This window comes from Borostomias antarcticus, assembly GCF_949987555.1.
Source record: "Borostomias antarcticus genome assembly, chromosome: 1".
NCBI lineage: Eukaryota > Metazoa > Chordata > Actinopteri > Stomiiformes > Stomiidae > Borostomias > Borostomias antarcticus.
In genome coordinates this window covers 25,790,421-25,805,020 of record NC_140234.1, presented here as the reverse complement: position 1 = coordinate 25,805,020, position 14,600 = coordinate 25,790,421, and the positions used below count along the sequence as shown (strand labels likewise).

At 45.6% G+C, this 14,600-nt stretch overlaps 1 protein-coding gene across 1 annotated transcript in view; it reads left to right on the top strand.

The window, feature by feature from the left end:
- Positions 1 to 2,260: 2,260 nt before the first annotated feature.
- The window catches only part of LOC311310965 (unconventional myosin-VIIa-like), a gene marked incomplete at its 5' end in the record, with an annotated part of 40,131 nt that continues 27,791 nt past the window's right edge, over positions 2,261 to 14,600 (top strand). Inside the window, 13 exons of the mRNA XM_084440567.1 lie at positions 2,261 to 2,371; positions 8,209 to 8,393; positions 8,523 to 8,644; positions 8,937 to 9,079; positions 9,440 to 9,553; positions 9,751 to 9,904; positions 10,775 to 10,851; positions 11,516 to 11,635; positions 11,750 to 11,892; positions 12,245 to 12,455; positions 12,690 to 12,825; positions 13,162 to 13,268; positions 13,946 to 13,987. Of these exons, the coding sequence (XP_084296693.1) occupies positions 2,261 to 2,371; positions 8,209 to 8,393; positions 8,523 to 8,644; positions 8,937 to 9,079; positions 9,440 to 9,553; positions 9,751 to 9,904; positions 10,775 to 10,851; positions 11,516 to 11,635; positions 11,750 to 11,892; positions 12,245 to 12,455; positions 12,690 to 12,825; positions 13,162 to 13,268; positions 13,946 to 13,987 (1,665 nt within the window). The remainder of the gene's footprint in view (positions 2,372 to 8,208; positions 8,394 to 8,522; positions 8,645 to 8,936; positions 9,080 to 9,439; positions 9,554 to 9,750; positions 9,905 to 10,774; positions 10,852 to 11,515; positions 11,636 to 11,749; positions 11,893 to 12,244; positions 12,456 to 12,689; positions 12,826 to 13,161; positions 13,269 to 13,945; positions 13,988 to 14,600) is intronic.

The following is a 14,600-nucleotide window of genomic DNA, read 5'->3' as shown; positions in this document are numbered from 1 at the left end:
TATAGCCAGCCAGTGGAACTGTCGTGTTCAGACGGCTCTAGCTCAAAAAGTATTTATGTCAGCTTAGATATTTAGATGGCTAGAATCAAGACAAATAGACAAACAGTTTGATGTATAATATGTCCCATAATACTTTCGGATGTATTATATTATGGAGCTACGAACACACAAAAAGTATCCAATGGCACAGGGAAAAGAAACACAGACATCAACGCCCACCCAATCGGCCTTCACTGTGGTAAATCTGGAATCTGGAATGTGATTGGACTAACAAAATGTAAATATCTGAATCCTGTTCAGACAGGGCCGGAGTACTGTCCTCCCTTGCGGTAATTTTTCAGCGTTCTGGCCAATCACAAATTAGCAATAAAAAAGGCATTACATTGATTTATGAAAAGAACCCGTCCTAAGGGAGACTAGCCTCCCTTCCATAGATATCTATGGGTCCTCCAGCTGCATGTTATAGATGTCACTGTTGGAGCTTTAGAATTTCAAAAATGGGTTTTTATCCATAGGGAAAACCTGCTTTATGAACAAAACAGAGATAATATTAATTATTAATAAATAAATTCATATATTTATATTTTAATCCCTCTCTTCTCTCCAAAAACTGAGGAGGACTGTCCTCCCCTGCCTCAATGGATGAGCCACCACTGGTGTGAACACATCATGATACTATTGGCTAGTATGATATCAACAGAGTGTCATTGTTGGGCCGTCAAAATTTCATAATGTAATAATTTCAGACAAAATATATTTTTTTATGGAAAAGCAATACTTTTACTCTGCAGCCGTCGCAAAGCCCTATGAATGTATTATTATTTTTATTATTTTTATTTTAATCCACATATAACATATACCTTTACCTTTTTGTATTTTCAAAGAAATAGTAGATTTTAGGAGTTTTGTATTTTTAGTTTTAGTTTTGAGAAGGTGTTTAACACTACTGTACATGTGGAATATGAATGACAAATATACTTTTCTAAAAGAAAGAGACAACTGCCATGCACTGAAAAGAACTATAGTTTAATAAATACGATTGCATTGAGACCTGCCGTTGGAGAAAGACACATCTCGCCTTTGTCTCATTCTTTTTCTATTTTACATCCTATTTAGGACAGTTTAGACCTGCTACACCCACACCCGTGCCCGGGAGGTGTAACACATACATAAATGTAAATATGCCAGATATAGCCAACAGGCTAATTTTCATCTGTAGTCCCTTGTCAGGTTGATGGCGGGATTTTTATCTATTTGATTAGAGTTTTAATCTTGGATCGTTCAAAAGCATTGCATTCAAAATCTGAATGCAGGCTCTCAAGGTTCAGGGAGGAACTAAAAGATGTAAAAAAAAAAAAGAAGTGATTTTTTGTTTATAAAATACCTTGAAGGGTTTATAAGGCATTCAGGGGTGTTATAGTGTGATATTGTACTGCAGAGTTTATAGCCTAGATGTCCCAAATCCAGATTATTGTTTAGCAAAAAAACAACTCCAGGTCAATTATGTCATTACAGCCTTCTGTCGTTATAGCAGTTGCAGTTAAAATTTCTTGATATTTGATACATTTACCTGATTTGTTATTAAGTAGCAAATTTACCGATTAGATTACTATGAATGATACAGACTGATGCGTGGTTGATTGATCCAATTACGTTTTTGTCCCATATCACTCTTCTTCTACTACTGATAATACTGTACTTCAATCTGATTGATAGACACATTTCCACATTGCCCCCCCTCAAACACACATATACAATTTAGCGTTGTTTCCCAGCGGCAGTGCCGGGGCAAGTTGACTTCCTCTTGCAGTGACTGCCGCTGACCTGCAGTGGTTGGGTTACTGAGGGCTATGGTTCTGCTCCAGGGGGACTATGTTTGGTTGGACCTTAAAACGTGCCGGGAGTTTGACGTCCCTGTTGGAGCTGTGGTCAAGCTGTGTGACTCGGGACCGATCCAGGTGCTGGATGATGAGGGGAGGGTAAGATTATGAGACCTTATTTAAATTGATACCTAATTCATTGATACTGTAGGTTCATAGAGCAACTGGTTAGTTGATTCATTTTTGTGTGATCTGGTTAATTAATGTTCTACACTTTTACAATGCACGTCATTACAATAATTTTTCTATAGTCGGAACACATTTACACCATATACATTGTACTGTATGTGTTCATCCTATTGTTGATAACCAGAACTCTGTTGTTCCTCCTGACCCAGGAGCACTGGATCTCTCCCCAGAACGCCGCCAACATCAAGCCCATGCACCCCACCTCCATCCAGGGGGTGGAGGACATGATCCGGCTGGGGGACCTGAATGAGGCCGGCATACTGCGCAATCTCCTCATCCGCTACAATGAACGGGTCATCTATGTAAGTCCCCACTGAGTCCCTACTGAGTCGCCACTGAGTCACCAGTGACGCCCTGTGTTCATTATGCAGTCGTGAAAATCGACATTGCGGAATCTTGCGTGCTTTTGGGTGTTTTATTATTACCATAGAAACAGGAGTGGAGGACACAACCTGGGCACCGAGCGGATGACAAGGTTTTACACATCTTCCCTCATCTCAACGGCAAAAATACACCTTATTTGCATAGAAGAGACAGACTCTATTTTATGCAAATTGAATTCTAAGCTTCACTCTGCCAGTGGAAGATTTTGCCTTCCAGCACTTTTTTTTGTCAAACACCCTCCCACCTCCCTCTCCAGGCAAGATGCTCAAGTAAACGGATTGGAATGTATTTGAGCCAGGTGTGTTACTCTTATTAGTTTGTCCTTGCTGGGATATTGACCTTATTACTGCTCCCTCTCAACCTCTGGGGACCATTGGGTCATGTTTTCCCTGTGTGTGCACTTTCCCAGTCCCCCCCTCACCAAGCTGTTGCTTTCTTCCTATCGCTTCTCCTCTCCCTCTCCACCCCCCGTCTCTCTATATAGATACATTGTGGTGGAAGGGCGAGTAGGAGAGAGCCGGGTCAAAAGCCACATTTTTTGGTTTGATCCCATTTACTCCAAAATTAGAAGAGATAGAGATTCCACATTTTATGACACACAACCTGCACATGTCCTTCACTATTATCAACTGTAATGTCCGTGCTAGGATATAAGAGTTTAACATAAATAGGGCTGGGTCACAATCTGTGCTGGCCACAATTTGATGCAGCTTGGCTTGGCATAGGGGGTTCTGGAGCTCTGTAGCCTGGCTGTACGAGCGCGAACTTGTGAACAAAATAAATACCACATACGAGCAAATATAACCTGCTCCGCTATAATGAAACTGATAATAAGATGCCTGGATAAAGAAATAATTTTTCGAACCTATATATTTGACAGAATCAGTATTCTATGCAAGATTATAACGCTCGTTAGCTTGAACTCCTCCCCTTCACGCACACCCAAGCGATGAAAACGCGGAGGGCACGCGTACATGCGTTAATTCACGCTGACCAGTGGGGACGGGGGCTAACTCCACAGACCACACGCACAGCTTCAGTTAGCTAGTGGAAGGGGCTACGTTAACACCCATTCTGAGGCGACGTCACAACGTCACAAAAACTGTAAATGTATAAAACCAGACAACGTTTGGTGATAACAAGTTTAGTTTACTTTGTAGCTCAAAGTGTCCTCTAAACAATTCCGGTTTTCAAATCTAGCGGCGATGTGTCGGTTTTAAACTGGGTTGCTAATGTTGACGATAGCGCTGAAATTTGAAATCCTCTCGAGGGCATGCGTTAAAACCACCTTATACGCTAGTTTACGTTAGCTAATGTTACGTTACTTACAGCCAGCATCGTTAGTGCTAGGTAGATAGCAGCCCTTCTCAGTCCTGTTGTCGCATTACGCTCGCTCATGCCAGACAACAGTCCTTCCAGCTCCATTCACTTCGCCGTCAAAATAAATCGGTGTCGCCTATTTAGGAGAGGCGCTCATATTTACGAGTGTCAGATAAACATGAAACTTCACTTACCTAGGCAAAAGTGTCTATTTAAACAAATGCTGGGTTTTGAGGCCTCGGCGCTACCATTAAATAACTTATTTAGACGCGTTCTGTCAGAGTGAAATTATTTTTCCGAGGTAGTCTTCTTCTGTGGTGGTGGCGGTGCTTTGAAGCTTCAAAGAGACTAGAGTCTCTAAGTGGCATAATGCTTGCTCGGCTCTGTATGATTCAACCGAGATTGCATGACATTTGACAACATTATGGAGGCATAATTTGATACAAAAAAGTGAATAAAGTTGTCTATTTATATTTTTCATGTCAATCATGTTCCCTATTTATTGGGCATAGTGAACAGTTAGGCTATTGTATGTTATTTGGGTGATAAAAATTAAGTAGACCATTCAGATAAAGGGATCTCTGAACTACTGCTTAGAAGTCATTTATTCGTAGGCTCCAAATCCTCTTATTTCACTCAATGGCCTTTGTGCCTTGGCATGTGATCTTTGTGCCCTTAAAGGTTGAGTGACACCGAAGGCCAAATGGCCTTGCTCCAAAAATGATGTAATTCCTATCCTGGTGAGTATAGAAACAGGGTAGCCTCACCTCATAAAATGCAGTTACGTCTACATTTAATCTTGCTCCTGCTTTTCTCTCTTATTGCTACTGAATGGCCTTAATCTTTGCTGTAGCCACTGCTGTGGACCTTGATCTGGCTTACCATTCGTGCTCTTTGACAACTACAGGTTTAATATCCTGTATGTGGAAATGTATTTAAAGGAGTAGTAAAGGGAAAATGCATGTTTAGCCCTGTTTTAAGGTTACTTATGATCATATACAATGGTTTAGATCAAAAAGTTGACAAAACTAGCACTTTTGAGAAAGTCTGATAATTGATCTACCACCATTTTGGTCATACAATGGATGTGGATGGGCACCTTGAAAAATCTTTCAAAAACATGTTAAACTCTCGATTTCAAAGACAAGAAGCTCACCGAGGGGGTAATTGGTGTCCGTTGGTGTTCTGACATCAAATTCGCTGCAAAATATGAATCCTGTAGGGTTTTATTGATCATTTTATGAAATCCATTGACTTGTATTGAAGCGACCGTTGTGTAGATCAATCCGCAGAGAGGATTCAGGAAGCGGAACTACTTACGATAACTATTGTTATTGTTTATGTTGCTAGGCTACCTAGTTTGCGGAAGTTTACACACGTATGTGCTGCGACTAAATAGTTCTATGCTAAATATTTTAAAAAGCCTTTCTAGATGAACTAGAATCTTACTTTTTGGCGAATTATATGTCAGAACGCCAACTAACACCTCAGTGAGTTTCTTGTATTTGAAATTGAGAGTTTAACATGTTTTTTGAATGATTTTTCACGGTGCCCATCCACATCCATTGTATGACCTAAACGGTGGTAGAGCAATTATCAGACTTTCTCAAAAGTGCTAGTTTTGTCAACGTTTTGATCTGAACCATTGTATATGATCATAAGTAACCTTAAAACAGGGCTAAACATGCATTTTCCCTTTACTACTCCTTTAACACAGCTTTGGCTTGGAGGTTTACTTCATAATAATACATTATGGGGTGTCAGGATCATTTGGAATTGCACACATTAAAGGCTTTGCGAAGGGTGACATTTGAATTGAAAGATCTTAAACATCCATTTGTAAAAATCTGATTTTGAGTACTCAACTCAACTTTATTTATAAAGCATGTAAAAAAAGGTATATCGGACAGTCCTGGATGACGTGGTCTGCGGTTTGTTCCTCGGTGCCACACTTGCATGCCGCACAGGATACCAAGCCCTATCTATGCATCGATGAGCGGAAGCGTCCGACGCCGGTCCGGAGGCGATTCAGCCTCACCCACGCCGGTCTCGGTAAGTCCATCCCGGGAGGGGAAGGACCGGCGGCCGGGATGAAATCACAGAGTCTGGAGGTGTTTGCACGCCAGATGTGGTCCGCCCATCCTGCCTCGCTGATGTTAAGATCTCTGCATTGCTGCAGGAGATCCCATGCGGCAGGCACAAAAGGGTGTCTCGACTTGAGGCGCCGGGGAGGCTCCGCTGTTGCAGTGAGCCTGTCGTGGAGCAGGTGGTTAGGCTCCACGGCCTAGCAGGCGAGACGTGCTGTGGTTCCTGTGCGGCGGAGGCCAGCGGGCTGGATGCCTGCAAGGATGGGAAGGTTGTCCACAGGAGTGGGATCCAGGCATCCTGTCACGATGCGCAAGGCTTCGTTGATAGGGGGGTCGATGAGGCGGGTGTGAGCGCTGCGACACCAGACCGGTCAGTATTCACTGGTGGAGTAGACCAGGGCTAGGGCTGCTGTACGCAGTGTTTTTGTGCTGGCACCCTAGCCTGATCGGACCAGTCGCCTCATCAACGACACACAAGCTGTTAACTTCTTGCGCAGTGACTCGAGGTGTCGGCGGAACGTGAGCGACCTGTTCAATGTCACGCTGAGATGGGTTGGTTCGGCGCTGCATGGCAGGAGTGTTCTATTGATGTGCACTCGGAGCTCACGTTTGGCTTCCTTGTTGTTAAGGTGGAAGGCCACCGACACCGTATTTGACTCGCTGAGCTTCAATCTCCATTTCCGGAGGTATGCTGCTAGTATCTGTATGTCCTGGCTCAATGTCTCCTCCAGGGTCTGCCAGTCTGCAGCTGAGTACACCAGCGCAAGATCATCTGCTTTGGCATACTTCCTGGAGACTGTGATCGGCAGGTCGTAAGTGTAGATGTTATAAAGAAGGGGGGCCAGGACAGATCCCTGAGGGACACCGCTCTTAAGGCATCGCAACCTGCTTCGCTGTCTGCTACCGGTGGTGAGGGTGAAGCTGCGGTTTCGGACAAGCTCCATGATCATGCTGACCATGTACCTGTCCGGCAGCAGGCAGAGCAGCTGGCAGCGTGCTGTCGTAGGCAGCCGTCAGGTCTATAAAGACGGCTCCGGCCTTCTTTTTAGCTGAAAAGCTATCGATGTCTTGAGTCCTCAGAGTGACTTGATCTATGGTCGATCTCCCACGACGGAATCCGGCCTGCTCCTGTGGGAGCAGCGGGTCGATGATTGGTTCGATGCGGACGTAGATGAGACGCTCAAAGATCTTGAAGGGGATACATAACAGAGAGATGGTGCGGTAACACTTGGGGTCCCCTTCAGGCTTGTTCGGCTTAGGGATCGCGACAACTAGGACTCTTCTCCAGATTTTGGGGATCTTGAGTTGGCACAAGCAGGAAGAGAGGAACGCTCTTAACCAGGACTTCAAGGCAGGCGCGGCATCGAGTATAAGCTCCAGGCAGATAGAATCAGGTCCTGGAGCTTTCCCTGGCTTTACATGCTGGAGGGCAGCAGTGAACTCCTCCGGGGTGAATTCACCGGAGATGTTACTCCCGCTAGGAGTTGTGGCCTTCCAGAGGTCAGACATTTCTTTTGCCACGAGATTCGCGGTCTTTGCCCTCGTATGTCCCACTTTTCATAAATTGTGATGCGGTTTTGTTTGCAGAGATGGGGCTGTGAAGGGGGGAGTGTCTAGACCTACCAGTGAGGTTGTTAAGGATGCTCCATGCCTTGCGGCTGGAGTGTGACAAGTCGATGGAGTTAATGGCCTCCTCCCAGTGCTCTTGTCTCCTTCGGCTAAGTCTAGACAGCAGGGCTGAGGCAAGTCTGTCTGACTCAGATCTTGGGGGGGCCCGGAGGAAGGCACAGTAGAGAATACCAAGTCAGGATTCATCCCAGTTTTCCAGCGACCTGAGACAAAGCTGGCTGCGCCCTTGGTATCGTACAGCAGGGCCAGGCTGTTGTTAGCTGCCCAGGCAGCCAGGTTTTCTCCGTCGGATGTACAGTATTGATGCTGTACCCCCAATCCTCGTGCTGGCAATTGAAGTCGCCAGCATAGAGGCAGGGGTGGGGGAAGACTGGGAGATAGGCTGGTGTGATTCGTGAGGGCGGAGGCTTGTAGACTTTCTGGGTTGGGAGTCGGCAGAGCAAGCTCCCCGGCTGTGGCAGCCGAACACCAGTCTGGGTGGTGGCCCTTAGTTGGCAGACTTTGCTTCACTTACGGTGGTTAATCGCAGCTACTGACGGGGGGCACCACGAGAAGGTGTCTGCCTCGCCTTAGCCTCGCCCAATACAACATGACACACTGTAACATAACATCATAATGCACTGCCACTATCACTGTCACTGAAATCTTGGCATATGTACAAGATGTAATCCTCTCTCCTTCCTGCACTTGACCTTTGCCCTTCAACCCTTAACCCCCAGACGTACACTGGATCAATCCTGGTGGCAGTGAATCCTTACCAGCTGCTTCCCATCTACACACCAGACCAGATACGCCTCTACACCAATAAGAAGATTGGAGAGATGCCACCTCATATTTTTGCCATAGCAGACAACTGCTACTTTAACATGCAGCGAAACAACAAAGACCAATGCTGTATCATAAGGTATATTATGTATTTGTATGTATGTGCGTGTGTGTGTGTGTGTGTGTGTGTGTGTGTGTGTGTGTGTGTGTGTGTGTGTGTGTGTGTATGTGTGTGTGTGTGTGTGACTACTGTCCTGTGTGTCCTCAGTGGTGAATCTGGTGCAGGGAAGACGGAGAGCACCAAGCTGATTCTGCAGTTCCTGGCGGCCATCAGTGGACAACACTCCTGGATTGAGCAGCAGGTGCTGGAAGCCAACCCCATACTGGAGGGTAAAACACCTTCTTTTCCTCTACCTGATTGGAGCTGAACATCTATGGGTCTTCCCTGATTAGTTCAAGGCTACAGAATAAATGTACTGTTTTCCTAATCTACAGTAGACTCATTCTCACATAATGAGGCTACTGTACTGTATCTAGTCAATCATGTGGATTGGTGAAGAAAGATCAGATTTATCAGTGGCTGCCATTTTTTCACACACTTCTTCTGGTTTCTCAGGTCCTATAGCCTGTCATTGAAAGTCAATCAGGAGATCCTGATTTTGTGCTTTATTCACTCCTGCAGCATTTGGCAATGCTAAAACCATCAGGAACGACAACTCCAGTCGCTTTGGGAAATACATCGACATCCACTTCAACAAGCGCGGCGCCATCGAGGGCGCCAAAATAGAGCAGTACCTGCTGGAGAAGTCCAGAGTGTGCCGGCAGGTGAGAGAGACGGTTCCTCGCCATCAAGCGCTGTCCTTCCTACTCCAGCTGAGGCTGAGGTGGTTTGGAGCAGTGCTCATGTGATGAGTAGCATGGCCTGCATGTGCAAAGGCTACAGTACACACAGTAATAATGCTCCTACTGTACATCTTTGCGCTGGTTTGTCGAGACATGTTTTCACACAATTAATTGTCCTGTACTTGTACACAAGTAATGCAATGATGATGCATGCCATTTAGCAGACACTTTTACGCAGAGTGATTTGCAGTGAGTGCACACGTGTTCAGCATGGGTGGTCTTGTGCTCTACCGGCGGAGCTGCCCAGGCCGAGTCACAGACCCCCGTCTGCTCCCCCTCCAGGCTGCAGATGAGAGGAACTACCACATCTTCTACTGCATGCTGCAGGGAATGGCCCCAGAGATGAAGACCAAACTGGGCCTGGGTCGGGCCACAGACTACTCCTACCTCACCATGGTCTGTGTGTGTGTGTGTGTGTGTGTGTGTGTGTGTGTGTGTGTGTATATGCACTCGCGTGTGTCTGTGTGTATTGCCAAAGGTATTGATAAACATTTGGGTCTACATAATGCAATGAAATGTTGCCTCATTGACAGTTCTAGAGTATGATAGACACCTCTCTCTATGTACCGAGCTAATCCTCGTTCATTGCCCAGGGTAACTGCACAGCGTGTGACGGCCGCGACGACCTGAAGGAGTACTCCAGTATCCAGTCAGCCATGAAGGTCCTCATGTTCACCGACACAGAGAACTGGGAGATTTCCAAACTGCTGGCTGCCATCCTGCACATGGGAAACCTGCGCTACGAGGGTCAGTTCAGAGCCAGTCAACCAGCCAGGCGTGTTTTACGCTTAAAGGTTGACTAAGCAATATGACGTTGCTTCCAAAATGAGTGGGGCTTTCAAAAGTGCCATGAAATTGAGTTTGAATATATTTGAATTAATTTAGTAGAGTTCGAACGATATTCAAATTTATGTTTAAAAAAAAAGAAGAAGATTTTTCATGAATATAATAGCCTAATAAAATAACCATTGACTGTACTATTGTACTGTGAACACTGTTAACCCTCGGTGAGGTGTTTCTGACAGCGCGGGAAATGAATGTTTCGTGCATGAACACGATTCGCAGCATAATTTTTGATAAATAATATATTATTTATTAATATTACAATATTTTAACTCAAATTTAGCTTCGAACTTCTTAAAAAAAAAAAAAAAGATATTCAAATTGTTTTCGAACTTCAAATTTTTTTTTTGACAGCCCTAGTACGCTATGATGCAATGTGCCCTCAAGCACTGAGAGGAGGTGGACTTGCTCCTCCTTCATAACATCTCTTGTTGGGCGGGGATATAATGTGGGACCTTGAGGGGTCTTTAATTCACCACACGGCAAGTGACACAATTACACGTGACCACAGTAATATCGCTTATTTCACCTTAAACGCCTCAAGCATTGCATGCCCTCAAAGCTGTAACAGGATGAGTTAATGTCTGCCTGTTGTCAGTTCACCCGTGGTGTTGGTTGTCGGATCATGTCATGCAATCATTTCAGCTGTCTGGTCATTTGCTCATGGTGAATGTGGTTTGTTATTGATGGGAAATGACTCTTTCACAGCTTAGTGAATCCATCTGTCTGCTCCACTCTGACCCCCCCTGCCGACCCTAACTTCCTCGCTCACAGCTCGTAACTATGACAACCTGGATGCCTGTGTGGTGCTGAGATCACCTGACCTGTCCACCACAGCCTCCCTGATGGAGGTAGATAATCTACCCTCGTTGTGGTGTGTGTGTGTGTGTGTGTGTGTGTGTGTGTGTGTGTGTGTGTGTGTGTGTGTGTGTGTGTGTGTGTGTGTGTGTGTGTGCGTGCATGGGTGGGTGGGTGGATGGGTGCTTGTCAGTATGCATTTGTCTGTGTGTGTGAGCATGCCAGTAGACTGCTGCTGTACTGCTGAGAGCAAGAACAGGTCTCTCCAGGCTAGGGTCTCTCTCCTGTGATTGTCTCAGTCTCGCCCACTCATGATCTGCACTGAGAAGTGGAGGAAGGGCAGATAGAGGCAGCCATTATGCTAAATCATAATAATGCAGCGTGTTCTCTGACAGAGAGATAGAATGAGTCACAATATGGGCTGCTCTCATGGAGGCTTATCAGATTGTCTTTTGTCAAAAGAAGTAGCTTCATGAACTGCGGTACAAAGACCTCATTGTATTCACTTTTGCAGTGCCTGTAAGGGAAATGTGAAAATAAAAATACAGTGTAGTGCGGGGGATTGCCTCCACAGTAACTCCATCAGTAGATCCATCGATCTTGTCGAGCTACTTTAGGCCTTTTTTCAGCATTTCATAGCATATTGTGTTTGTTTGATGTATATTATACTGTATTTCAGCACGCGGTGTTGCGTTACAGTGTGTTATGTTTGTGTAGGTGGATCCTAAGGATGTGATGCTGTGTCTCACCACACGCACTCTGATCACGCGCGGCGAGAGCGTGTCCACGCCCCTCAGCATGCCGCAAGGCCTGGACGTCAGGGACGCTTTCGTTAAGGTCTCCTCCACCTTTTACCCATCTCTCTCTATCCCCACACAGAGGGAGGGGTCAGAGGTCAGAAATGGTAGGGATATCACAACCCCTTATTTGGTTGTGATCTGATCCTTCCAGGGGATCTATGGCAGGCTCTTTGTGTGGATCGTGGACAAGATCAACGGGGCCATCTTCAGACCTCCCTCCAGTGAGAGTCACATGGTACGAAGGTCCATCGGCCTGTTGGACATCTTTGGCTTTGAGAACTTCACTGTCAACAGGTGACATTTTGCATTCAGTTTAATGTTAATAGCTAACACATTCAGCCTTAGTGGATGACACGGTTTAATCACCTCCCTCTGGCTAGAATCTGCATTGGAAAATTGATCAAAGAGAATGGTGCCCTATGGGGAGTAGATAGTGTAATTTAATAATAATCTCTACAATCCAGAACCAAATCTCATCTAACCTGAACCTGAATCTCATCCAGCTGACTTCTCAGATCGGTCACCCATTATGACACTAATCCCATGTCCATGAGAGACAAGTTTGACGACGACTGTTCAATCTAAAGTAGCGATCGCGGTCAATCCCATGAACTCATTGACCTTTGAACTCCGTCCGTCCCTGCAGCTTTGAGCAGCTGTGCATCAACCTGGCCAACGAGAACCTGCAGCAGTTCTTTGTGCGCCATGTGTTCAAGCTGGAGCAGGAGGAGTACAACCTGGAGAACATCAGCTGGCAGCACATCGAGTTCACCGACAACCAGGACGCCCTGGACATGATCGCTAACAAACCCATGAACATCATCTCCCTCATCGACGAGGAGAGCAAGTTCCCCAAGGTAGCCGGTCAGGAAGAGGCATCTGATGCTGCAATCAGGGGGATGTTGATGTGTATAGTGTTCTATTAAGACAGACAAAATGGGATGACAAAAATTAACCCCGAAGGTGCCAGTATTTGGCCCACATGATCTGGTCTGGTCTGGTAAGATGTAAGGATAAAACATGATTGGTTGCAAGTGTTTTTGAGGTCATGTATCGACATGGCTGTTGTTTTGTGTCTGTTTGTCGCTCAGGGTACCGATGCCACTATGTTGTATAAACTCAACTCCCAGCACAAACTCAACAGCAACTACATCCCCCCGAAGAACAGCTACAACACACAGTTCGGCATACAGCACTTTGCTGGGGTGGTGCACTACGAGTCTAGAGGTAGATTCTCATTGATTGATTGATTGATCGATTTATTGATTGATTGATTGCGTGACTGAGTTTATTTGATTAAGCATAATCTCCATTGAAAATGCATCAAGATAAACATTTCACAGAATTATTTTCATTGTGGTTAGTAATTATTTTAATTGGTACAAATAGATTTGATGCGTAAGTGGAGCACTGCATTAGAGGGGTGTTTCCATTTAGACTGATCCTGGAGCCTTTTTGGACTGAAGAGCCATGTTGGGATCTAATAGATATGGCTATGATCTATTAGTGTTCCTTCCCCCCCAAATGTCCTATGGTGGATTGATCTCTCATCCGTCCAATCAGGTTTCCTTGAGAAGAACCGGGACAGCCTCCACACTGACATCATCCAGCTGGTCCACTCCTCCAAGAACAAGTTCATCAAACAGATCTTCCAAGCCGACGTTGCCATGGTGAGAGACCTCTTTCTGTATGAGTCATGTATGAACTAGGAAACCTTCTGTGATTCTGGTTTCAGTGCCCATTCACTGAATGAGGAGAGTTAATGGAGAAATATATAGCGGCTTGGGGGTCTGGTGGTGGCCGTTTAACAAAGAGAAGCTCACTCTAACCCCACTCCCCTCTCTTCGTCTCTCCAACATCCTCTGCTCTCTCTCTCTCTCTCTCTCTCTCTCTCTCTGTCTTCTCTCTGTCTTCTCTCTGTCTGTCTCCCTCTCTGTCTGTCTGTCACTCTCTCTCCCTCTCTCTCTGTCTCTCTCTCTTTCTCTCTCCCTCTACCTCTCTCTCTCCCCCTCTCACTCCCCCTCTGTCTCTCTCTCTCCTTCTCTCTCTTTCTCTATCTCACTCTTTCTCTCTCCCTCTCCCTCTCTCTCTCACTCTCGCTCCCTCTCTCTCTGTCTCTCTCCTTCTCTCTCTCTCCTTCTCTCTCTCTCCCTCTCCTTCTCTCTCTCCCTCTCTCTCTCCCTCTCTCTCTCTCCCTCCCTCCCTCTCTCTCTCCCTCCCTCACTCCCATATCCCTATCTCTCTCTCTCTTACTGTCTCCCTCTTTCCCCTTCTTTCTCTCTCCCTCTCTTTCTCTCTCATTCTCTGTGCCTCTTTTATCTGGCTCTGTCACACTCTGTGGGCTCAGTTTCTGTGTGGCTATCTGCAGCCAGACACTCCTCGTCCACAGGTAAACAGGGCTTATCCCAGTGTGCTGCTCCTCCCCAGTGCAGAACTCTCCCTGTGTCTTCTTCTGCTTCATGCTCGTCATCTGTGAAACTCTTCCCCTCCCTTCTACTGTATCTGTCCCAAATCAACCCCTAAGGGCCTGTGCAGACTACACAATTTTTGGGGTCTTTCACGATGGTAACCATGTCAGATTAGGGGAACACAGGTGCATCAGGTCATGGCCGGGACACTGATGATACTACACGAATGACCGCAACAAATCATCGTATGCTGTCTTTCACAATCATGCGCGTCATTGCGCGAGTTCATCTGGTCAAGAAACTGTCAGTCATGGAAGAAGCACTGTATTCAAGCTTTATTTATAGGCCTATTCGAAATTATGGTGGCGTGTGTTGTGCCAAATAATTCCAATTCCCCTTCACTATCTTTCAGTTATCTTTTGACTGTTGAAACCATGATATGTAGGCTACCACAACAAGGCTATATCTGACTCATTAAAACTACAGTTGACTACAGTTACCATCCAGTGACCTAAAGATGCAGGAGGGATAAATAATAGGCTATGACTTTATATGAATTTAGGCCTATTACTTGTAAACTTTTATGTACTGTAG